The 27,288-nt window shown below is 35.5% G+C and overlaps 1 protein-coding gene across 1 annotated transcript; it reads left to right on the top strand.

The window, feature by feature from the left end:
- Positions 1-11,371: 11,371 nt before the first annotated feature.
- Positions 11,372-12,316, top strand: LOC105862437 (olfactory receptor 10T2-like). The gene has a single exon (XM_012748706.1). It carries the CDS (start codon positions 11,372-11,374, stop codon positions 12,314-12,316), a length of 945 nt encoding a protein of 314 aa, XP_012604160.1.
- The last annotated feature ends 14,972 nt before the right edge of the window (positions 12,317-27,288 follow it).

Genomic DNA, 27,288 nt, shown 5'->3' with positions numbered 1-27,288 from the left:
ATAGCTGTTTTTTATTTTCTCGCATTTATTTTGTATATATTTTTATGTGCTTAACCATTTCTCCACCTTTTATTAACTTACTATTATATATAAGATGTGTCATTGGTGTAAAACCTAATAATCCCATCTTTAAAGAAAAAGCTATCAAATGATAATTAATTAGTCCCCCATGGAACTCTGTTTCTCCCTTTTTGTGGATAGGAATGTGGACATCTCTTTGTATGAGGCATATTCGCCTCATATTCGTTATTACTCTTTGGAAATTTAAACATGAACATAAGGATGTGAATGGATACTGAATATCCAAAAGGGAAAACTGTGCTGGCTATGTTTTGCTGATACTTAGTATTGTAATTATACTTCAGTGTTCTTCCCTGCACTGCACTGTAAGGATAAAAATTCTGTAAATCCTGAAATCTGTTTTCCATATCCCCTTACCAGAAGGGTTTCACAAATAAAGGGCATCCATGAGATATTTAGATGATGGGAGAAAAGGGAAGCCATTGTCCCTTATTTTTCAGGCAGCATGATATGAGAGCACTTGTCAGATGATGGATGTTTCAGATTTCCTGAATATCGCCCATCAGTGCTGCAAACAACTAATGCCATCTGTGGGGGTTTCCTGTGATCCTCACAATTCTAAAAATCAAGAACAGCCTTCCTGACATTCATTCTCTTAGGCTTCCAACACATATATAAGCCTCTAATTCTTCTATCAAACCTCCTATTGCTTTAAATATCTGCAGAAGCTCCTGACTTACTCTCAGAAAGCAACAATATGTAAACCTATTTCAATCTTTGCAATATAGATGCAGAAGCTTTATTTTTTCTTATCTGCATGAGCAGTATCTTTAAATGCTATCTTATTAATTTATATAAATTTTTTAGGGTTTTAGTATTATAAATAACAAAAGAAAATTGCTCTGTGAGCAATTGTGCATTACCCAAAGAATGAGTCAAAATCTATTCACATTACAATTCTTTTTAATTTTATTTATTTCAGCATATTATGGGGGTACAAATGTTTAGGTTGCATATATTGCCTTTTCCCCATCTGAGTCAGAGCTTCAAGTGTGTCCATCCCCCTGACAGTGCACACCACACTTACTAGGTGTGTATATATCCATCCCTTCCTCTCCCCTCCCATCTGCCCGACACCTGATGAATGTTATTGCTATATGTGCATTTAAATGTTGATCAGTTAATACCAATTTGATGGTGAGTACATGTGGTGCTTATTTTTCCATTCTTGGGATACTTCACTTAGTAGAATGGGCTCTAGCTCTATCCAGGATAATACAAGAGGTGCTATATCACCATTGTTTTTTTGTGGCTGAAGAGAACTCCATGGTATTCATATACCACATTTTATTAATCCACTCATGTATGTTTTGGCACTTAGGTTGTTTCCATGTTTGCAATTGTGAATTGTGCTGCTATAAATATTCAAGTGCAGATGTCTTTTTTATAGAATGTCTTCTGTTTCTTTGGGTAGATACCCAGTAATGGGATTGCTGGATCAAATGGTAGTTCTACTTGTATCTCTTTGAGGTATCTCTTTATTACTTTCCATAGAGGTTGTACTTGTTTGCAGTCCCACCAGCAGTGTATGAGTGTCCCTATCTCTTTGCATCCACACCAACACTTATTGTTTGGGATTTTTTGATAAAGGCCATTCTCATAAGTGATATCTCATGGTGGTTTTGATTTACATTTCCCTGATGATTAGTGATGTTGAGCATTTTTCATATGTTTTTGGTCATTAATCTATCTTCTTTTGAAAAGTTTCTGTTCATGTCTTTTGCCCACTTTTTGATAGGGTTGTTTGATTTTTTCTTGCTGATTTTCCTGAGTTCTATATAGATTATAGTTATGAACCCTTTATCAGATGTGTAACATGAGAATATTTTCTCCCATTCTGTAGTAGGTTGTCTGTTAGCTCTAGTGATAAAATCACATTAAAAATTTTAACGTGCATTGTGTTGTCACACTACCTTCCCAAAGCCTATAGAAATTTATACTTTCACTAACAATATGTGAATATGACAATTTCTCCATGACATATATAAACTATTTTTAATCTTTTAAATTCTAGCCAATATGAAAGACAAAAATGATATTGTGTCTCCTTTTATATTTCTCTATTAGTAGGAGTAAAACATTTCATATAAATTTATGAAACATTCTCATCCATCTTTTGGAAATTTCTTACTTACATCATTTTCCTATTATATTTTTTTCTTTATAGATTCGAAAGACTACTTGTGTCGATATTGTATTTGAGCTTTGAATTAAAAAGTGTACCAACTTGTCTTTTGTTTTTTTCAGAGAACTTTTAACTATAAAAAATAACCTTATATACCTTACATAAAAAATAACCTTACATATCATAAAGTATTCCCAACTAAAGTTTAGTTTGTTGAGTTTTGACAGATGCATACAACTAAGCAACACCACTACAATCAAGTCAGAGAACATTTCTACAAGCCCAGAAATACCCCTCCCTCCCTTTGTGGTTGATCCTACCCAGCCCCTACTCCAGGGAAACACAAATCTGCTTTCTGTCAATATGGTTTGCATATATGTACACACACACATATGTATACACCCACATACAAATATGTGTGTATGTATATATATATATATACATATATATATATATATATATAGACATTTATACCCAAAGGTTTATTGCAGCACAATTCGCAATAGCAAAGATACAGAATCAATCTAAGTCGATTCAACCTAAGATATATATATGTGTGTGTGTGTGTGTGTGTGTGTGTGTATATATATACATTTCTTTTCCACTGGACACATATCCAGTAGTGGTATTGCTTGATAGAATGGTAGGTCTACTTTTATTTCTTTGAGGACACTCCGTACTGCTTACCATATTGGTTGTACAAGTTTACATTCCCACCAACAGTGTGTAAGCATTTCCTTTTCACTGCAACTATGCCTACATCTATTGTTTTTTAATGTATTAATACCGTGTTTCCCTGAAAATAAGACAGGATCTTATATTTATTTTTCCTCAAGAAGACACCCTAGGGCTTATCTTCAGGGGATGTGTTATTTTTTTTTTTAAGTACGGTAGAAGATTCTACATTTATTCAAATATAGTTAAGTCGTCTTGTTCTAGAACATCATCATAACTCTCCAAACCCCGAATTACATCCTGAATTTCTTGTGACTCTATTTCCTTTAGAACCATAGGCCCCAATCTGTCATGTCTAGCAATAAAGCTCTCATGGGGCAGATGAGAAGGGCTGCTCGTCTTCTTTACTGCTCTGTGACAAAAATGCATGGGTTGTGCAGATATGCTGCATAGCCACGCACATCACTAGGTCTTATTTTTGGGGTAGGGCTTATATTGCGCAAATGCTTAGAAATCCTGCTGGGGCTTATTTTATGGGTAGGTCTTATTTTTGGGGAAACAGGGTACTGGTGACTCTGACAGGGATAAGGTAGTATCTCACTGTTTTTAATCTGGTTTTAATTTGCATTTCTCTGATAATTAGTGATGCTGAGCATTTTTTCATGTTTGTTGGCAATTTGTCTATCTTTTTTTGAAAAGGGTCAGTTCCTGTCTTTTGCCCACTTTTTGATGGGTTTATTTGTTTTTTACTTGTGGATTTGTCTGAATTCTTTGTAGAACTAGACATTAGCCATTTGTCAGATGTATGATTTGTGAATATTTTCTTCCAATTTGTATTTTGTCTATTGACTGTGGTGGTTATTTCCATAGCTGTACAGAAAATTTTTAGTTTAAGTCTCATTTATTTATTGTTGTTGTTGCTGAATTTGTTTTGGGGGTCTTGCTCATAAATTCTTTGCCTAGACCAATGTCTAAGAGTTTTTTCCTGTGTTTACCTCTAGAAATCTTATGGTTTCAGATCTTACATTGAAGTCCTTAATCCATCTTAAGTTAATTTTTATATAAAGTGAAAGACAGGAAACCAGGTTCATTCTTCTGCATATGGCTATCCAGTTTTCCCAGAACCACTTATTGAATAAGGCATCCTTTCCCCAGTGTATGTTTTTGTCTGCTTTGTCAAAAATCAATTAGTCCTAGCTATATGGTTTTATTTCTGAGTACTATATTCAGTTCAGTTGGTCTATGTGTCTAATTTTATACCGGTATCCTGCTGGTTTTGTTTAATATAGGCTTATAGTAAAATTTGAAGCCAGTTAATGTGATGGCATCACATTTGTTCTTTTTGCTTAGGATTGCTTAGGCTATTCAGGGTGTTTTCTGGTTCCACATGAAATTTAGGATTATTATTTCCAGACCTGAGAGAAATAACATTGGAATCTTAATGGGGATTGCATTGAATCTCTAAATTCTTTGGGCAGAATGGACATTTCAATGGTGTTAATTCTTCCAATCCATGAATATGGAATGTTTTCCCATATGTTTGTATCATCTATGGTTTCTTGCATCAATGTTTTGTATTATAGTTCTGCAAGTGACAAAGCAAGTCACACAGGAAGAGGATGACTGTGATGAGGAAGTATCCTCTGAGAACTTTTTTTCCCTCCCTGAAAAGGCTGAGCCACCTGGAGTTGAGCCATACCCTTACCCCATCCCCACTGTCCCTGAAGAGCTGCCTGCAGGCACGGAACCAGAGCTGGCTTTTCAGGATGATGTAGCCAATGCCCCCCTTGAGTTCAAGATGGCAGCAGGCTCAAGTGGGGCCCTTACTATACATTTGTTTTTCATATTTTAATTTTTGAGGGACAGTTTTATTGAATTTCAAATTTTACATTTTTGATTTTTAGTTTAAAGATGATTTTCCCTTTTCTTCTGAAAATTCAGTGGTATTTGCTGTTTTCTTCTGTCTATAAGAAGTATATAAGTATACTTATGAGGTATAAAGAATAAAATATATAGTATATTTTATTCTCTGGCTGCTTTTTAAATTTTCTCTTTATCACTTATTTCAGCAATTAGATCATGATAGTCCTCCTAGCTGTTGCTTTTCTTGTGTATATCCAGCTTCAATCCATTTAAATTATTTTGACTTATGAGTTTATATTTGTATCAAATTTGAAAAGTTCTCATCAATTATGTCTCCCAACAATTTTTTTGCCTCCTCTCTTGACACTCCACATGCATGTTTTTAATCCCTTTCTATTGTTCCACTAGTTCCTGGGACCATCTTTATTTTTTGACACTAATTTTTCCTCTTTGAGCTTCCTTTTGGATGTTTTCCATTTCTGTTTCTCCAAGTTCATCCATCATTTTTATTCAGCATCTAGTCTATATTTAATTATTAAATCCAGAAAATTTTTAATTTTTGTTATTATAAATTTTATTTCCAAAAGTTTAATTTGGTTCTCCTTTATATGTTGTTTGAGAATACTTATTACATTTATAATTTTATTTTGGCAGGCAGTTATTTTACTGTGTAGGTATATTTGCTCCTTCAAAAAAAATAATATGATGTATTTTATCCATAGTGAACTGCATGTATTTAAAATGTAAAATTCAGTGAACTTTTATATATGTGGTACGTGTGAAACTATTGCCACAATAAAAACAGTAAACATTTATTTTTACCCCATTAACTTTTACCATCTCTTTCCTCTATCCTGGTTTACAGTCAATCACTGATCCTTCTGTCACTATAGTTTAGTTTAAAATCATAATGAATTATTATATAAATGGAATAATATAGAATCTATTCATTTTTATATAACTTATTTCACTCACCATAATGATTTTGAATTTTATCCACTTTTTGTGTACCAGTAGTTGCTCCTTTTTATTGCTCAATGCATTCCTCTGTATGAATATATTGGATTTTGTTTTTCTTTCCTTTCAGTGATTAAGTTATTTGAGCTACAACATGTAAAACTAGTATAAAAATCTATACATAAGTATTTGTGTGGATATGTGTTCTAATCTACATTTAATTATATGCAGTAAATTTATATAATTTTAAATATGTGCTGTTTACTGTGGGTAACATACATCATATTAAAGTAGTTAAAAAAAATCTTTAAAGGAGCAGATTTACCTACAAAGGGCAGATTTACCTATTAGGACATGTATTTCACTTGTCTTGAATAAATAAATAGGCGTACAAAGTCCAGGTCAAGTGGTGGGTGAATATTTAACTTTTTAAGAAACTATCAAAATGTTCTCCAAAGTAGTTGTAATTTTATGTTCCCAACAGTAGTGTAAGAAAACCCCAGTTGTTCCACATTCTTGCATGACATATGGCATTATTATTTCAAATTATAGAAATTTAAAAATGAGTATAGTAATATCCCATTATGGTTTTTATTATGACATGTTCAATTTTGAATCACAAGTGTAGGTTTTTATATTTCAAACAAGAAGTAGTACAATTAATCAAAGTATGTCCCTAAGCTATTGACAAAGTTTTGCCATCTTGTTTATGCCAACAGCAAAGAAGCCTGGAGAGCAGTGGTGATAAAATTGCAGTGGTGGTATCATTCATTGAAAATACTTTTCTCATTAACTTGCTTTGCACCTTTGTTGAAAATCAACAGATCACATAGTATTTATAAGTTGAGACTTGCATTTAAATTTTGTTAAGGCAATTCAAGTGTGACCTTTGCTGGAAACTAGTTTATCCTTATTACTAAGGTGTGACTTTTTGAGATCCATACTGATTCTCCCAGTTGTTCTATGGTGTTTTTCCATCCCTGCCAGTTGGAACTCAGACATCTCCAAACCCTGTATGAGTTCTAGGAATTGTGTAGCTAAGATCCTCCTGGTAGTCTTTTGTCTAGTCTTAGAGAGTTTCACCTTATGCTGAAACATCTTAGTATTCAGCTCACTGTGTAAAAGTATCCATATGGATATTTCTGGGACTCTTTCTCTAAATTTACCCTCTTCTCTGGTATTTTGCTCTACAAATTATAGTTGCTTCAGCCTTGTCAAACTCCAGTTTCACTATCCTCAGCTCAAGGGGCTTACTGTGCTCTCCTTGACTTCTTCTGAAAAATGGGAATAATATTGTCTGACCTGATAAGCTTATCAGAGAGACTATATGAGCTAATGAATGAATAATAATGTCAGTGTAGTAAGTGTTTAGAAAGCTGCTATTAATATTAGAGTCAATAAAAAAAATGGGTAGAAAGAAAGACATGTTGCTGCAGTCTTTCAGCCCTTTGTCCTCTGAAATGACCCAACAATTTAAATAATTCTTACTTCTAAATATCTCAGTAATTAGAATAACACTGAAATACTGAGATTCGAGTATGCTATGAAAAATTATTAGTATTAGTCCTTATCAAACATATACCAGTTAAGAACCTTATGTTTCTCAGAATTAAAAATTAAAACCAAGAAACCTATTATTTTTTTTCTTCTAATAGAAAAAAAAATCCTGAATCCTTCAGAAAAAGAAAGATTATTAGATGGGAGAGGTGTAGCAGGAGTTTGAGGAATCTGAGACCTACCAATCCTGATACCAAATGTGAGAACTGTGCTTCCTCTCAGTAATGCTATAGTGCCTCATGCTTGCCCCTAGCTTAGACCCGTTTGCCTGTTGTAATAATTCATTTGTTTCTCCATCTCTAACTCTAAACATCAAACTCTTTTCAGAAAGATGCCAGTAGTTTTAAACTTGCTGAGAGTAAAAGAAATCATGTGAAGTGATTGTAGAATATTCCAGGCCTCACCTGACATATTTCTTATTTAGGAGATCCTGGAATAGGATGCAATAATATGCATCTTCACATGCACCTCAGGAGGCCAGGTATATATGATCCATAAACCACTATTGGCACAGACTATGACATTGTCATCTTTGTGCCACCTTCCCCACCAAAACATTCGCCAGAGTGCCTCGAGTATTATAGGTACTCAATGCATATGGATTAAGTTAATGAATTGATGGATATGCAGATGAAAGTCTACATTGATGAATGCATTTGAAGAGCTAAATCAAGCAGGTAGAGGAATATAGGAAAGGTTAGAGTTTGTGCCCCCTAAGGATGCAGGCATAACTTACATGCATAGAGCCAGAGAGTTACAGAAAAAATTATCTCAAAATCGACTAGCAAACTGTAGGAAAAATAGAAAACTATATAAAATTTTTCAAAGATGCCATTTAATTAATCCTTCAAGACAGTCTATGTCTAGAATCTATAAAGGTAATGATTAAGAGAATAATAGTTCAATACTTCATTCGATAAATTTAACCTTGATCCAAAATGAATGACCTATGCAAAAAAATCATAGCATCCAAAGCTATCCATCTTCTTTCTAAACAGATCAAATTAACCAGGTAATTTATGTGATTCATTTTTTTTTCTTTCTTTAGGACTGAATATACATTTTAAAGGTTTAGAATCCAAAGAAACTCTCTCCAAAGCCTCAATCCCCTGGGGTGTACCAACTATATAAAACCCAGGGATTTTGCTGAGGCATATGCCATCAGGGGCAGAGAGCTGCTAAGATTGGGATTATCCAGTTATTTCCAGCCCAGAAACCAGGCAGAGCTATCTTTCATCTTTAAAAATTTATGGCCCCTGGATTTTCCCTAATAATATCTGGGAGAAAAATACTACCTGACATTTTTCAAAACTTTGCCTATTTCCCTTACCTCTTTAGACTTTGATGGGTACAGAAGAAAGGAACTTGGGATTGTGCTAAAGCTCTACCTGTGGATGTAAGTGTCTCCTTTGAACTACAGTTGTAGGACCACCCTTTCTTTTGAGTAATATCATCTGTCAATTTTTTCTAAAAATACTTTTGTGTACCAAAGAGAGATATAGAGGCAGAAGAACTGGTGGAAACCTTGCATATATGAAGTGTGTCACAGCACCAGGATCTAGAGTGAAAGACAGGACAGAAATCATATGGGGAGGGTAAAGATTCAGCTGAACAAAACCACCATGGGAATATGGGAAAAAGAGTTAAGTTAGAGAAGAATTTGAAAAGTCTAAAACATCAAAATCTTCCTAAAGTAGACCTTTAGGAAGAGAAACAAGAAAGAAGAAAAAGAATGGGGGGAAAAACCTGCCTGCTGTGTACTGATATATACCTTAGCAGAAGGAAAAATGTATGATGGATTAAAAGGTGGAAGAATATGAGACAGGAGTAGGTGGAAGGGTGAAACAGAAAGCCAGCATGAAGATCATATAGAGGAAAGAAGATGTTGACCTGTCTCCCAAGTCACTGGTGTATAAGCACACAGTGCAAAGCAAATATTAAAAATAGGACTCAGATAATTGAGAAGACAAAGCCTTGGATGGGGAAGTTTAGTACATTTGGGATACAGTTCCTAACTCATAGTTTATGCAACCTGGATCATTACATTTTACTTCTCTTGGCCTCAGTTTCTTCATTTGTAACATGATGGTGGTTGGCCTAGATACCAACAGCCTACATTTACTGAACACTTACTGTGAGTCAGGAACTTTATTGTGGGCATTTGGTACTCACGAAAAAATTTTTAGTTTATACTATTATTATTACCATTTCAGAGATGAAAACATGAGACACAAAGTGATTGCCCCAAGATCATAAAGTGGCAGAGCTGTGGGCCCAACCTAGGCCATCTGACCCCAGAGCCTGCACCCTTCCGACCTCTCTAGGCTGCCATTCTAACAAATGATCTCAAAGCCAACTGACAGAGAAGTAAATTCAAACTGTATTCAAAGCCATTTAGAGCTACTCAAGGAAGTCTCTCGTGAGATAAATAATGAGCAGAGATAAATATTAATTGTGAGGGATAAAGAGCAGTAGGAAAGGAAGTGTAAAATTATGGGTAGAACCTAGCTATGTGTGGCGGCTGAAGCCAGCCAGCTTGTCTGCAGCTGAGGGGCATATATGTATGACCCAAGGATCAGGACTAAACCACCTGAGATTGCGATTAGGACAGGAAAAATTCTAGAAGCAATTCCATGAGACATACTGAAAGATCTAAAAATGTTAGTCAGGATGAAAAGAAAACTCATAAAGGGATATGAACATCTTATTCCAATAACTAAAAGGCTATCATTTATAGAAAGAATTTAAACTTCTTTGAGAACCTGCAGAGGACAAACCAAGAACAATGGGTACATATTTCAATGAGGCATAGTTTATCTCATAATAAGAAAGTTTTAGCCAAGTAAGCTATCTAGCGAGAGATCAGTCTGTTTTGGAAGACAGCAAGCTCCTTATAACTTGGAGATTGGACAATATTTCCTAGATTATTTTAAAGACTCTCAGAGAATTCGGCATGGATTGAATTAGAAGATTTATGATCTTTTTTTCCAACACAAAGATAGTCTGATTGTTAAGTCTAGTGCGAAGTTTTATGCATTATGTGATCTCCAAATTAAACCACAGATCTCACAGATAATGGTGAGAATTGTTCTGAGAACATCACAGAGCAATGGAGATTGAGGCAGAGCCAGAGGGTGGAGGTCTCAGCCCACAACTCATAATGCTCTGAGGGTAATTTGATGCACTCATGGTTGGGGAAACCCCAATATGTGAGCCATCCCAAAGGTTTCACAATTGAGCATGGATAAGTGGAATATGAATACTTTTAAATAAATAAAAATACTTTATTACATCTAAACAAGCAGTATTTGAGTCTTGTGTGTGAGGGAGTGGATAGGTTAATTTTATTTGTGTTTGTTTTTCTGAATAAGGTTTTTATAAGATGATATTGAATATAAGTCGTTTCTAAGGACTTTCAGTCTCATGTAGGTAAAGCAAATAATTTAATCTTTTTGAGTATCAATTTCTTCTTCTGTAAATTGGCAGTATTAGATCGGCTGAGCTCTAAATTACTTTTTAATTTAACAGTATGAACCTCCTATGCACATATGAATATGAAAAATAGAAACACCTTCCAAAAATAAAGATAAATTTCTTCAAATATCTTTATTATTTTGTTTTATTATTTTAGAACTTTATTTCAACCTAACTATGCTTACAGAAATACACTCATATTGGTTAATAAAATGCAATTTAAGTTTAACTTATCCTACATAATTTGGACCCAAAACTTGGTACATGGTTTAAGATTTTTAAAAAAGGATTTGCAATCTGGTTTATTTTCATCTAATCCAAATGTATAAAAGATCCATCAAAGGCTGCTAAAGGCGGCAGCAAGAACCTTGAGAAAATTACCTTTGGTTTGCCTCAGAGAAATAACACATATTGCACAGATATCTTTAAATTGGGTCATTATTTGTGTCACTGCTCACATCTCCTGATTTTTTTCCGCATCCTCAATCTGTGTGCTTAACTTGTCGGTCAGTCATTTTTTCAGACCAGTATTATCAGCTTTGTACAGAAACACAAATCTGGTTTCTCTGGGATAATTTCACTTTTATCAAATACTCTCTTCTCAATTTCAGGTTGTCTAAATCTGATTCCCACTAACCCATGAAGAGGCAGAACCAGAGCATGGTCACTGAGTTCATCCTTATAGGCTTCTCAAACCTGGGGGATCTGCAAATCCTGCTCTTCTGTATCTTCCTGCTAGTCTACCTGACCACTCTGACGGCCAATGCCACCATCATGACTGTCATTCGCCTGGAAAAGGCTTTGCACACCCCTATGTACTTCTTCCTCTTTGTCCTTTCCTGCTCTGAAACATGCTACACTCTGGTCATCATACCCAAAATGCTAACCAACCTGCTGTCCACAATTCCAACCATCTCTTTCTCTGGGTGTGCTGCCCAGCTCTATTTCTTTGTGGGCTTGGCTTGTACCAACTGTTTTCTCATTGCTGTGATGGGCTATGATCGCTACATTGCCATCTGCAACCCTCTTAACTACACACTCATCGTCAGCCAAGCCACCTGTATACAGTTGGTTCTGGCCTCCAGTTTTTGTGGTTTCCTGATCTCTGTGGTTGTCAACATCCTGGTGTTCAGCGTGCCCTTCTGTGCCTCTAATCGCATCAACCACTTTTTCTGTGACATTTCCCCTGTCATAAAACTGGGCTGCACAGACACCAACCTGAAGGAGATGGTCATCTTCTTTCTCAGCATTCTTGTATTGCTGGTTCCCTTTGTGTTGATCTTCATCTCCTATGTCTTCATCGTTTCCACCATCCTCAAAATCTCCTCAGCGGAGGGGCAGCGTAAAGCCTTTGCCACCTGTGCCTCCCACCTCACGGTGGTCATTGTCCATTATGGCTGTGCTTCCTTTATCTACCTGAGGCCCACATCCCTGTACTCCTCAGATAAGGACCGGCTTGTGGCAGTGACCTATACTGTGATCACCCCCCTACTCAACCCCCTTGTCTACACACTGAGAAATAAAGAAGTAAACATGGCTCTGAGAAAGGTTCTGAGCAGATACGCATTTCCCAAAACACTCTGAGCAAACTGAAACAGCAGCAGGGAATTATATTCACGAATGCATCCTGGATAGCACTTCTGTTCTACAAACATGTTTGTCCTTTCTGTAGGATTCTTTGACTAAAAAGAAATAAGGACTTTAGGTAACCTTGATACTTTTTTATTTACTTCAGCATATCACAGGAGTACAATGTTTAGGTTACATATATGGCCTTTGCCCCACCAAGTCAGAGCTTCAAGCATGTCCATCCCCCAGACAGTGGGCAACACGCCCATTAGGTGTGAATATACCCATCCCCTCCTCCTCGCTCCCACCTACCCAACGGCCAGTGAATGTTACTACTGTATGTGCACAATTAATACCAATTTGATGGTGAGTTCATGTGGTGCTTCTTTTTCCATTCTTGTGATACTTCATTTAGTAAAATGGGTTCCAGCTCTATCCAGGATAATACAAGGGGTGCTAGATCACAATTAATTTTTTTGTGGCTGAGTATAAAAACCTTGATACTTCTTGTTGGAAATTTCATGTTTAGCCTATATCCAGTGTAAAAGTTCTATCAGTTGGTCTCCAGAGAGTCATGTGAAAATAGAAACTTTCAAGAATTCAAACCATGCTATTTTCATGCATTGCAAATGTTGGTTTTCTCAGATCAACACTATGAATGCTGTATTATCTTTTTGACAATGTTCAGAGTGTTGATACCTCTCCTACACTAAGGGAAACAGTGTAGAATTTAAGTCTATGAATGCTTCTATATATATTTTGAGGTTTAAAAAGAATTATTTGCAATAAACAATTTCTAAAAATAAAAAGAATATGAATTTATTTTTAGAAAAATGAGACGGGAGGCTTAGAGTTCTAAGAGTCTGATGATAGAATAGAAAACATAAACTTGGAGTCACTCAGTCCTGGTTTGAATCTTTATTGGGATCCTTTTCCAGCTAAGTGCCTTGGACCAGGCTCAACTTCTGTTATTGTCAGTTATTCTTTATATAACATGGGACCTTTAAACCTTCCTCAGTGGCCATGGCAAGAACTTAAAGCATTAATAAATGTAAAGCAATTCCATGCTTGTCTGATAGAAGGTATTAAAAAATTAGTTCTCTTTCATCTCTCTTTAGTTTTATTTTCTTCATTCTATAAACTAGGATTGGACTTAATGTCAAATACAGTATGAAAGTGATTGATCATTCAAGACCTCTGAGCTTTTCATGCATCTGCTATCATGTGTGAAGCATTATGCTAATTACTGTGGAGAGAACAGTGATGAGTAAAGCCCAGTCCTCACTTTCCTTCATGTCTCACTAAAAGAAATGGCCAAATTTCAGTCACCAATAAAGATGCATCATATACATTTGAATGAATGTACTATGGCTTTTGTTATGGATGTGTTTCAAGAAAACAATGAAATTATGTGATACTAACATCATAAGTTTTCATTTATCAACCTTTCACTTGAGCAACATGCAGTTTAATAATTCATGCTTGAGGAATGCACAACCTGAATTTAAAAGTAGGTTTCCTCATGTACTTGTTGTATGAACATGAACCAATAACTCGAACTCTATAAATTGAGAATGATTAAACAGGGTTGTTGTAAGAATTAAGTAAGGAAATGGCACAGAATACCTAGCACATTGTTTTGAAACATAATATGTACTTGATAAATTTTAAGAATTGATATTTTTCTCATATACGTAATGTAGAGAAATAAACAAGAGATTAGAATCCAGAATATGAAGAAAAAATTCTAGGGTTGGAGGAATAGGGAGGAATCAGAAAAAAGAAAGGAATGAAAGAATCAGAGCAGGCTTAGTTGAATTTACATTATGCCAGCAGTGATTTTTTTTTTTTTTATTACCTGTAGCTCTATTATTCAGGTACTGCACTTAAGGCTTTGGCAATAAGTGTCCCATGGATAAAATTAGGTTGCTAATTTATCCCTAGTTTATCAGAATACAGTGTCCAAACCCTCGTAAAGATATTCCTTTGATTAAACAGCTGAATGAGAACATGCACATATATTTTAGACATTTTTTCTTTTGCAGAAGACTTAGTGAAAAAAGGGAGCCAACTTACATCTCACTTTAGATGATAGCATGACTCTATGAAACAAATTTCTATCAACTTTATAAAACATACCAAATGTTAATTCTTATTAAAGAAATCTGCTTTTTAAGGACTCCCAAGATAATATTTATGTAATACTTAAATATATCTTAAATACTTATCTTCCTTAATGTATTTCTCCTTTTTTTTTTAAAATTTTAGGATTTGAACTTTATTTGTTGAGATGAAGTTGACACCACTCACTAGTGAGAGGAGTTCAGGAGTTTCTGCAATCTTTTCAGCTGTAGCAAAGATTGAGCTCAAGAGAGTGAGAGATAACTTTCAATTTCATTTTCTGTGCCCTCATTATTCCCAGAATTCCACTTTTTTCCTCGACTTCACCTACTCAACACACATGCACAAGTCTTTAAAATGTACTTCCCTCAGATGTGCAAGTGATACACATACTTCTCTGTTTGCTACAGGTGTGAGCGTGTTCATAAATTTGTCTTAGATCCTGAACCCCTAGATTGTTTGCTATTCTTTTCAGAGACTAACAGGAACTAGCACTGAGTTTACGTTGGGAATGACCATGATGGTGATGGTGATATCAATGGAGAGGTATACCTGACATACACGAGACTTTCAAAGATCCTTTCTTAATTAATAAATGATGGGTTCAAGTTGGTTTATGTAAGGTCTTCTAATTTATCTGTATATAAAAATGATCACAAAACTGAATAGACTTTTTATTTCTTGAAATATAGTGGTTCCTTTATTATTGATTTAATTAAATATTGATTAAAGACCATCTATATTCTAATATAGAATTCATTTATTTATCTAACAAATACTTATTTGGCCCCTATCACTTGCCAAGCAGAGTGAGAGTAAATAAGGCAGAGAGATGAAAACATTGCAGACAAAGAAGAAGAAAACTACAGTGTGACAAATAATTAATTGGAATGCAGTGACCTACTGAATCTTGGAGAATCAGGAAAGGCTTCCTAGAATTAGTAATATTTAAGTTCAAATTTGAAAAATAAGAAATAACTAAGGAGGTGAAGAGTGTTTCAGGCATCTTCACAAACTCAGAGAAAGAGTTCATAGCTTAAATGAGTAAATTTAAGTGTTCTATGTGCCTGAAAATAGACCTCCAGTGACAAACAGAAATTGATGAAGATAAGTTAGAAAATGCAATCCCATTGAGAAGGACTTTTTAGGTTAAGAAGGCCAGATTGAATTCTCTGATATGAAAATATAGGTTTTATCCAGTTGTGGCTTGGCTTAACATATTTTACATTTCAAAATTACGGCATATAAAAAGGATAGATCCATTGACATATTTGTTGATGATAGATAGATAGGACAGAGAGTAGATAGATAGAGATTATAAATTATATATGTGTATATATATACATACATAGAATATGACTGTATTGATAAAAAATTCTGTAATGTTTAACATGCAAATATAATTGAAATAAAATAAAACTGCAAATAGTAGAAACTTTTTAATTTGATAGAGTATTTTTGAAGATTTATAATGAATAAATTTAATAATGAAATAAGGGGAATTTTTCCAGTGATACCAGAAATGAGACGATGCCCACCATCTCTACTTCTATTCAATATTGTACTTCTCTTCAATATTCAATATTCAATATTTCCTACTATAAAGGAAAACACACAAAATAGTAGATGAAGTTAAACTTTGGCCAGTGAAACATTGTCTGGAACATAGAAATTACACAATAATATAGTTGATTGTTTGTTGTGAAGAAACATTTTAGTTGGTGTAGTCTCTCTTTCTTAGTTTTGTTTTTGTTGCCTATGCTTTTGTTGTCATATCCGAAAAATCATTGCCAAGGTGAATGCCATAGAGATTTTCTCCTGTGTTTTCTTCTAGGAGTTTTACAGTTTCAGGTCTTACATTTAAGCCTTTATCCATTTTGAGTTAATTTTTGCTTATGGTGTAAGGTAAGGATCCAATTTCATTCTTTTGCTATGGAGCTTCAGTGTTTCTGGCACCATTTGTTGAAGAGACTGTCCTTTCCCAATGATGCGCTCTTGACACACTTGTCAAAGATAAATTCACCTTATATGTGTGGATTTACTTCTGAGCTTTCTCTTTTGTTCCATTGAGCTATGTGTCTGTTTTTATGCCAGTACCATACAGTTTTGAGTAATCTAGCTTTGCAATATAAATTGAAATCAGAAAGTGTGATTCCTCTAGCTTCATTCTTCTTGCTCAAGATCGCTTTAGCAATTCAGGGTCTTTTGTGGTTCATACAAATTTTAGAATTATTTCTTTCTGTTTCTGTGGAAAATGTCATTGGAATTTTGGCAGAGATTTCATTGACTCTGTAGATCACTTAAGTAGTATGGACATTTTGACAATTTTAATTCTTCCAATCCATGAACATATCTTTCCATTTATTTTTGTCTTCAATATTTTTATCAACATTTTATAGTTTTCGGTGATCTTTAGATCTTTAACTTCTTTAGTTAAATTTACTCCTAAATATTTATTATTTTTATGGAATTAAAAATGGGATTTTTTAAAATTTCTTTTTCAAATATTGTGTTGTTAGTGTATAGAAATAACTAATTTTTATGTGCTGATGTTACATCTTGCAACTTTACTGAAATCATTTTTTAGTTCTAACAGTTTTTGGGTGGAGTCTTTAGGGTTTTCTAGATATAAGATTATGTCATTTGCAAACAGAGAAAATATTACTTCATTTTTTTCTGATTTAGCTACCTTTTAATTTCTTTTTCTTGCCTGATTGCTCTGGCTAGGATTTCCAGTACTATGTTGAGTAGAATTGTTGAGAGTGGGCATCCTTGTCATGTTCCAGATCTTAGAGGAAAAGCATTTTTACTGTGGAGTATCATATTAGCTGTAGAATTGCTATATATTGCATTTATGGTATTAAGGCACATTGTTTCAATACCAATTTGTTGAAAGCACAGAAAAGGAAACGATCCACAAGATGAAAAGGAAACAAAGAATGGAAAAAATATTTGTAAACCATATGTCTCATAAAGGGTTAACATTTTTTGAAAAAATAAGAAACTTCTATGACACAATAAAAAATTAAATAACCTGATTTTAAAATGGTTGAAGGACTTGAATAGACATTTTTCCAAAGATATACAAATGGACAACACACATATAAAAAGATGTTCAACATCGCTAATCAGGAAAATGCAAATAAAAATCATAATAAAATGTTACCTCATACCTATCAGCATGGCTATTCTCTAAAGTCAAAAAATAACAAGTGTTGAGAAGAATTTGGAGAAAAGGGAACCCTTGCACATTGTTAGCGGGACTGTAAATTTATATATCTATTACAGAAAAGAGCATGAATGTTCCTCTAAAAATGAAAAATAGAACTACCATGTGATCCAGCAGTTTCACTTCTGAATATATATCCAAATGAAATAAAATCACTGTCTTGAGGAAATTTCTGAAACACATGTTCATTACAGCATTATTTATAATAGCCAAGATATACAAACAACCAAATGTCTATTGGCAGACAAATGGCTAAAGTAAATGTGGTATATATATTTATGTCCAATGGAATACTATTTAGCCTTAAAAGAGAAGAAAATACTGCCATTAGCAACAACATGGATGAACTGGAAGGGCATTGTGCTAAATGAAATAAGCCAGAAACAGAAAGACAAACATTGAATGATCTCGCTCATATGAGGAATCTAAAATATTTAAATCTATAGGAACAAAGAGTAGACCTGCCAGGGGCAAGGAGGTGAGGGAAATCAGGGGGAAAAAAAGATAACTGTGTGAAGTAATGGATTGTTAATTAGCTTGATTGAGTCAACCATTGCACAATGTACATGTATATCAAAACATCACATTGTATATCATAAATATATACAATTTTATTCTTCAATTATACATCAATAAAACAAGAAAATAAATAGATAATAGGCACACAAAATTGTATACTAATATGCAGATAAATATAAGAATTAAAAATGCAATGGAGGGGCCACGGTGGCAGAGTAGAAGTAGCCCATACATGCTGTTCTCAAGGAGAGGATGGAAATTTGCATCTTGACGCCCACCTTGGGATAGACCCTCTTGGAGAGAGTATTGTAGATCATCAGAAAAGTGGCAGGGGACACTCAGAGTAATCGATAGGGGTTTGGGGAAATCCACTCACTAAGGCTGGAAAGTCCCTTGGGGAGATGCCCACACATGTGGGAGGGACTAAGGAGAGAAGCGCAGGGCTCCATCGTCTCCCAGCAGACACTGTGACTCAAGCTGTGAGGGGCCCCCCACTCACTGCGCCCACTGCAGGAAGCCTCGATACTGATTAGAGAGTTGCTAGGAGACTGTGTGGCAATGCTGTATGGGACAGTGTGTTCAGCAGGGACCTGCTGGCCTCCATTCCCAGGTAGCTGCAACCAAAGCCATTCTGAGCTCTGGCGTCTGGAGCACCCAGGCTACACAGGGATTGGCTTCACTGCAACTGCTTCCACAACACCCCTGCTAGGCCACGAAGGGAGCAGGGAAAGCAGATGCTCTCATGAACCCTGTGACCAGGAGTCTAGTTCCCCCCTCACAGAGGAATCCGAATGGAACAGGCACCAACACCACTAGAGAGGTTCTGCAGTAACAGCCTCAGTGGGACCTATATGGAGAGAGGGCCTCAGCCATCTGCCCTGGGGCACTGCCCAGTGGAACGTGCCTAAGGACCCCATGCACTGTCCAGTAGAACATGGCCCCAGTGCATTGCATGTGGCATGGAAGTCCACACCCTGCAGCTGTATGATAACATATCTGCAGTCCAGTGCTCTGTGGGGAACCTACCAGCCATGAGCTGCCCCCTGCCATGTGCTGCCATTACACCTGGACCTGGGTTGGGCAAAAGTCTGCAGCCCCAACACCCACAGCCACCACCTAGATAGCCTTGTCCAGCAGTCACTGCCACCAAAGTGTGGAGACCCAGGCAGAGCAATCTCCCACAATGCCCATATCCATGGGCAGGGACTTACCCAGGCCGCTGCCTAAGGTTCCAACGGCAGCCTGGGGACCAACCCACCACTCTACACGAAGATCCCCCAGCACCAGCTTGTACTGTGACAACCACAGGGCAACAGAACAACACAGAACAGCTGCATTACAGATCTCAGTGCATCTGCCCCTCTCCTGAATGGGGTACAAATGCACCATGTAGGGACTTCTCCCTCTTCTCACTAAATAGGAGCAAAGAAGAACAAGTGTACCACAAACCTAACTGCCCTTAACTGAAGGAAGAGGATTCAGATGAGAAGAAATCAGCAAAAGAGTTCAGGCAATATGAAAAAACAAGCGAGTTCAAATTGCCAAAGGATCACAATAGAGTAACATTCATCAGGTGTCAGGCAGGTGGGAGTGGAGAGAGGGGATGGGACCACTCACAACTAATGGGTGCAGTGCGCACCATCTGAAGGATGGACACGCTTGAAGCTCTGACTCAGGTGGGGCAAAGGTAATTTGTGTAACCTAAGCATTTGTACCCCCATAATATGCTGAAATAAAAAAATAATACAATAACAAACAAAAAATGAAATGAACCCCAACCAAAAGGAAATTGTCAAAGTATCAGAAATGTAATTCAGAATATGGATGGCAAATAGAATGAATGGGATTGAAGGGAGAGTTGAAAATCAACACAAAGAAGCCAAAAAGATATTTCAGGACATTAAAGAAAAAGAATGAAGAAGTTGCTAAAGATATAGACAACATAAAAAATAAAATAAAACAGAACTTAAATAAATGAAGAAGTCATTTAGGGAATTTCAAATACAGCCAAAGCTTCAACAACAGGCTATACCAAGCAGAAGAAAGAATTTCAGGCTTTGAATTACTCCAATCAGTCAAGGTGCAGGGAAAAGAGTAAAGAAAAATGAATGATCACTCAGAGAAATATGGAACTATGTAAAGCAAACCAATACATAAATTATAGGTATCCCTGACGGATAAGAAGGTAAAGCAAAAAGTGTGGAAATCTATTCCAGGTAATTACTGAGGGAAACTTCCTTGGTATCCCCAGAGGTTCAGATATACAGATAAAAGATATTCATTGACTACCAGGAGGACATTTAGAAAATAGGACATCTCCAAGACACATGATCATCAACCTGGCCAAAGTTAAAATTAAGGAGAAACTGCTATAAGCTACAAACTGAAATCAACAATTAACCTAAAGAGGAAAACCCATCAGGCCAATAGCAGGCTTCTAAAATTTAATGTACAAGAGTATATTGTAAACCAGCAATTCCACAGCTAGTGTAGACCAGATAAATAGAGTCATATGTTACCAAAAGGTATGTACAGTGTGTTCTTAACAACACTTCCACTATTGCCCAAACCTGGAAATGATCTAAATACCTATCGATAGTAGAACACAAATAAATTGAAGTACATTCATATAATTTAATGTTACAGAGCAGTGAATATTTACTACTGCATTTGATAACATGGGCAAATCTCACAAAAATAATTTGAATGAAAGAAGACAAAAGAAAAACTGTATATACTCTAATTACATTCACTCATAAATTTCAAAAACTGGTAAAATCAGTATATAGTCATAGAAATCAAAATAACAGCTCCTCAGGCAAAAGGGTGGGTAATGTTCTACCTCTAAGTCTAATTGTCGATATATGTGTGTGTGACTTTATGAATTCAGATATACACTTTGATTTGTGTACTTTTGTGCATGTATATTACACTTTAATCAAATGTACTTAAAATTTAGGGAAGAATCAGACTTAAAGGCTAAGTTAAAAAGACGAGGGCAAAAGAATAATGGACAGTTTATAGTATATATATAAATATTTTATTAATTTAATATACAGAATATTATTGTTTTCTAATCACTTCATATACCATAAATACATTAAGATTTTATGAGGGCAAGAACTATATCTCATTCTTTTTTATATTACTTGAATGATCAGAATAGTGTAAGTCATACCATAGTTATTAAGAAAATATATATATAAATTTTTAATATTCTGTTTATAGCAAAATTCTCTACAATAAATGCATATTGCAACAATAATTTTGATTATTTAGTGAGTTTTTTTTTTTTTTTTGGTAATCTCTTTCCATGTTACCAGTTACTCCCTATTTTGAAAAATAAATTTAAACCAATACCCACTTGTATGCAGGTATTAGACATTACTTCCTCTTATTTTTCATGACCTGACTTCCACCTAAACACACACGAGGGTCTGGCCATCTTATCCAAAATCCAGAGACAAAATGGAACTTAAGAGATCTGACACTTACAATAAATTATCTACATACTTCTCTCCCTTCCTTCCCAAACATTCCCATTTCAGGCTGAGGTTTATTCTCCCTACGGTGCAGGGGGAGGAATGTAGAGGATGTAGAAGGAGAACCACTGAGCTAAACCACAGGCTGTTTTGACTTTCACCCTTTCAGTTCTTCTTGGGGGGGATGCCTGTAGAGCAAGGAAGTGAGATAAGTATATGAAATGCAAACCACAAGAGGGAAGAAAAAGCAAAGATGTGGAGGGATTCTGCGCAAAATTTTAAAACAAGGAACTACTAGAAAGAGAAGGGAAAAGTAGAGTGGGTGGTATCAGAACATCAGACGATTTTAAAATGCTCTTTGGAACAAAACAATGGAAATTAAAGTTATTCAATTCAAGGGCCTCAAAGCCACACTCTTGTATCTGTTGTATGGAAAAGAGAAGAAATATGGACTGGGATGTTTTTGAAAGAAGTCACTATAAGTCCTCGTGTGCTGTCATTGGTCACTACAAACTCCTGAGGCCCTGAAGAGGTTGTAGAATGGAATTGTAATGATGAAGGTCTAGGCAATCTTAACCCAGAGTGATGTTCCACATAAACCAGATATCTGGGCAGGCTGAGACTACATAAGTAAACCTCTGCTTTTCATTTAGGATGTAAGTTTGATGTTTTAAGGTATGATACAGCCATGTTGTGTTATAGTCCTTCTTCCATTCTGCTTAGATATCCAATAATTACTTAGGATTTCATTAATATGATCAACACTTCTGCATTTGAAATCACATCTCTCAGTGTTTTATATCTGTAACAGCATGACTCTTAATTATTTATGTTTTTCTCTTGAATTAGCTAGGGGGAACTTTGGTGCTTAATTTTTAGCCCAAATTTAATAAATATTAATATATTGGGTCTCATGGAATACATTTCTATGGTATAATTCTTCCCAAATTTACCTTATTAGTACATCATTACTTTACCTTTACTCTAATCCCTTAATATATTTACCTAATATATTTATATTTGCCTCCATATTACATATTTCAACTCATCTCAAATCATCTCATATTTCAAGTCATCTCAAATCCTGAAATGAGATAGGGCCTTATTGTTTATAATTCTTTGGGTTGTAAATAACAGATAATCCAACTCAAACTGGCATTAGCAAAATATAAATATATTGGCCTATGTAAGCTGAGAAGTCTAGTGGGGCAATCGTTTCAATTACAGCTTGATCCAAAATTCAGACTACTGTCTGGACGCATCTCCTAGCTCGGCTTCTTCTCCCTTGGCTCTATTTTCAGCTTGAACGCAGTGGTCTCTGACTGTCACCATCAGCTCGCAAAATCCATTCCAGAGGAAGAGAGAATTCATTTCCTCAGATGTGAAAACAAATCTTGTGAGGCTGAACATTTTTGTTCCTGATTATCCCGAGTTGGATCATATGCCCATCCTGAATTGAACATAATAGCCAGAGAAAACTCCAGAGTCCAGACTACCTGACTAAATCAGTGCATGCCACCTCCTCCTCTCTGAAACATTAGGGTGAAGCATTTAGATGACACAAGGGACAAAATAACCAAAATAAAATTGGGGTACTGTTACTATTAGTAGTGGCAATGATTACTAGACATAAATAACAAAAAATGTCCAGCATTCACATTCAAATATATTAAATTCCACTTTTCTTGCTTCTTACTTCCTCATGGACCCCATTTGTTGCTCTCAGTAGCCCTTTTGTTCTCAGTATCATTATTTCTTCACCAACCAGGTTCTTGGTGAACGCACTTAGCCATTGTTAGAGGTCCTCAACATCCATTGATCCAGACCTGGAAACTGATGTTGAAATCACATTAATTGTTAACTTAGCCATGAGGAAAGTGGAAACCAGAAATATTGAAGAAAATGATTTTTTTGTTTGTTTTTTTTTTACTTAACTGACATGTTTATATCATTGAGAGTAATGGTATCTATAACCATTTATTTGCCCAACATTCAGCACATGTTTCTTTAGTGTCGCCTACATACAACAACACCCTATATAAGTTTCTGAGTGATGGAATACAGAGGTAGAAAAAAATAAACCAGAAGTTAGGATGATGAAATGAGTCCCCTTTCAACTTATTCTGACCACAACCTCACTATAAATAGCCATTGCGCAATCTACCCTCTTAGCCTGACAAGGATCTATCTTTCGATTAAGAGTACAAAAGCAATTTTTAAGCTTAACAAATGTGCTTTACAATGTACCTATTATCATGAAACATCTGCATAAATGTTATCTTTTACCCATTCAGTAACATAACAAATTGAGAAATTAACTTAAAAATACTAAAATTTTCTAAAATTACTGCATCTGAGAGTGGTTTAAAGATTTCTACTCCCTGAGCCCTAATGCCCAGGCCCAATTTTGAGCAATTTGGCATTTGGTGACTTGCCTCTACTTTCCACAATCAACTCAGTTGTTAATTAAACCCAGTGAAACATCTCCAGGGCAATGGCTGTGGCATCAGGAGACCCACAGAAGAACCACCTACTGCCAATAAATATAATAAAAAATGACAACTGCTTTATGGTCACTGTTAGCTATGACTTGTGGTCTTGGGTCAATTGGCATGAAATGGCAGAAGAGGACTGGTTACATTTGACTTTGGTCTGGGTCTAAGACCCCAGACCATCATCACATTTGTACCCCTAAGAAGAGCTTTTACCATTTAGCTTTTAGCATTTTACCTTTCCCCTTCCAACACTTCAACTTGAATTCTGTTTCCTGTATCCTGTATGTCTCAGGCTCCTCTTAGAGAGAGCGAGAGAGAAGAAAATGAGAGCCCGTCTATGAATGACAGACATCTTACTTGGACTAGACACCTAAGACATTGAGAAACTGGGCAATGGACAGGACGTGAGAGTAAACATCTATCCCCAGCAGGAGTTATGTTTTCACATCTCAGGTAAGAGAGGAAGAAGAATGGTGGACCCATGCTAGTGCACTACCAGTGACAGAAAAAGAGAACCACAGTTAAAGATGTGGACTCCAAATAATTTGAAGCAGGATTATTTAAGCTTTAAAGTGCATTTCTGCAAAACAGTACACATAAAGTTTATACATATTTTAAATTAACTGACTCATTGCTCTTCCTAAATTTACATAGACATTCTCTTATTCTGATTTCATTCAACAGGGCATTCAGCAGTATTTTAATTACAAAATCTTAAATAATGAGCTTTTGGCAGAAAAAGCTGTGTTAGATGGAATCTAGACAAAGATATAATACCTAATAAAAGGCTGAGAACTTAGTGAGTGCTCTGAATAATTATGACTAATAAATATAAAGACATAAGAAACCCTGCCCTCTGGGAACACAAAATCAGAAACAGGCAGAAACACTACCACAAGCACTTAGAGAACAAGTAGACTCGGAAAAAGACCACCTGAGTAACTCCTATATAAAAACAGAAAGTTACTATCTATATAACAAATGTCTTCTGGAGGCAGGATAATACTGTAGGAATCATATTCATTATAAAGACAGAAGACCTCAGTTCTGTTGCTAACACATCCACTCAATTCTGGTCTTGGGATCTTGATAGCACTCTTTGAAACTCAATTGCTTCATTTGTCCAGTGAAACTACTAGGCTCAATCTTTAAGACCATCTATAGCTGTGACATTTATGACTCTCTGGATCTAGAGATCCTCCTGGGTAAAAAACAAGAACAACATATTTCTCCCAATCCTGCAAAAGGAAACCATCTTTATTCTATTAAATCCATCCTGAAACCAACAAAAGTGCAGAAGTCAATGTGAAAGTTATAGTCTCAAAAACAGCAGCTCTCTTTGCCCCTTCCCAATCATAAGTTATAGTTACAAAATTAATATTTGCATAACACTTAACTATTGCAAAAACATTATCTCATCCATTTTAGAGAATCTTAAAAGTTAGTTTAGCTGATAATCAGAATGAGCCCCAGTATAAAGATGAGGAAATTGATTCAGACACATCAAAGTCCTACAGCTAACACATGGTGGAGCAGGACACTGAGCCCATAACAAAATTGCAACAGAAATCTTTTTCCTCAAATACCTTTATCTGGAAAGGGTGATAGGATACTGATTTCCCTTTCTCACCATTCACCCCACACTCATACAGATTAGTGCTGGTTTCACCAGCTGTGTGAACTGAAGGGGAGTCCCCAACTTCTTTAACTCTCAAATTTATTATTTTTAGAATGGAAATATTTACGTACAACTACCTATAAGGTTGTTGTGAAGATCAAATGAGAATATATGTTTAACAATATTTTCATCCAATATAGAACATGGAAAGCACATAATAGATGTTAGCTTGTGTTATATTTCTACAAGATAGAACTGAATTTTGGTTGATAAATCGATACCAAAATTGTGTCTTACTTTTTCTTCCTGGTAACATCAAAAGCAATATTGATAGACTGATAGGTTGGAATGATGCTCCCTAAAGAATTTAATTGAATTTATTTTTCATTTGTTTTTGTTTATTTGTTTCTGAACTTGTGAGTTCAACATAAAGTTTATTATGAGAAAATGGAAAATGGGAAAAGGGAGAAAATGACCGTCTGTTGTTTCATAAACCTGAACAAACTTATGTTTTTCTTTTGTAAATGGGATGGTTCTGTGTGTGTATACAGCAAAATAGTAGCATGCTTTTCAATTCTGAAGGACCAATCAACATTAAAACTAAAGATGAATTAGTTCAATCAAAATGTCTATATAAGCAATATTATTGAGACTTAGCCAGTATTTTAATCAAAATGCTTATAGGTGATATTTAAATGCTACTTGTTTTTCAAAGCCTTCCCTGAAATTATGTAGTTTTTCCTTGAGATTTTCAGGTAATTTGGTTTGTATTTCTTTTATGGTGTTTCTGATAGTCTGTCTTATAATATGGGTAGCTGTTTGATTCTCTCTTCTCTGAGCAAGGAACAATTGTTTTATTCAGATTTTTATCTGTAGTACTTAGGAATGGAAATCATGAAATAATAAAATATGAGCATTATTAGATAATCTACTCCAGTCATAAGGAGCTCAATAAATATTAATGGTTAAGGTTAATGCCCAAATATGTAGACAAAATACATTTTATAAAATATGAATCCTCCATAATTATAAAGCATCCATAATGAGAAAACTGAGTTTATGTATGTATGTGACTAAGATTATTATAAATTGATCTTTTAAGTTGCTCTCCTCCCTCCCTACCTGCAAAACAGAAAATGTGGGAAATCTCTTTTGTTTTCTACCAGGTAAATACCTGCCTGTATGACTGACTACAGGGCAAGCAAGTACCAATGAATTTGCATGCTACTTCAAGGTTGGTGACACTGCCTCCCTCCCAGTGCAGGACAGAACTCCATGGAACCACAGGTTACTTTCAATCAAGCCTGGAAATGCTCAAAGGACAGATAAGCTCTCTGGAATGTCTCCTTCCTGGGAAAGTACAGAATAGTCAGCTTCTAGAACTTTCCATGAGTTAAATGCTCCTTACATCACTGACAAAAATATTTCTGATCCCAACCCCTTTAGAACAACAAGTATAAAAGAGGCGTATTTATTAAGCACTCCCTATTTATGGAACAAGTCTCTTTCATGTACACGATCTC

Source organism: Microcebus murinus, chromosome 2, assembly GCF_040939455.1.
Source record: "Microcebus murinus isolate Inina chromosome 2, M.murinus_Inina_mat1.0, whole genome shotgun sequence".
Taxonomy (NCBI): domain Eukaryota; kingdom Metazoa; phylum Chordata; class Mammalia; order Primates; family Cheirogaleidae; genus Microcebus; species Microcebus murinus.
This window is presented reverse-complemented; position numbering and strand designations above follow the sequence as displayed.

Excerpts from the sequence above, each read along its gene's own strand:
- LOC105862437 (XM_012748706.1), top strand. The coding sequence starts at position 11,372 with ATGAAGAGGCAGAACCAGAGCATGGTCACTGAGTTCATCCTTATAGGC.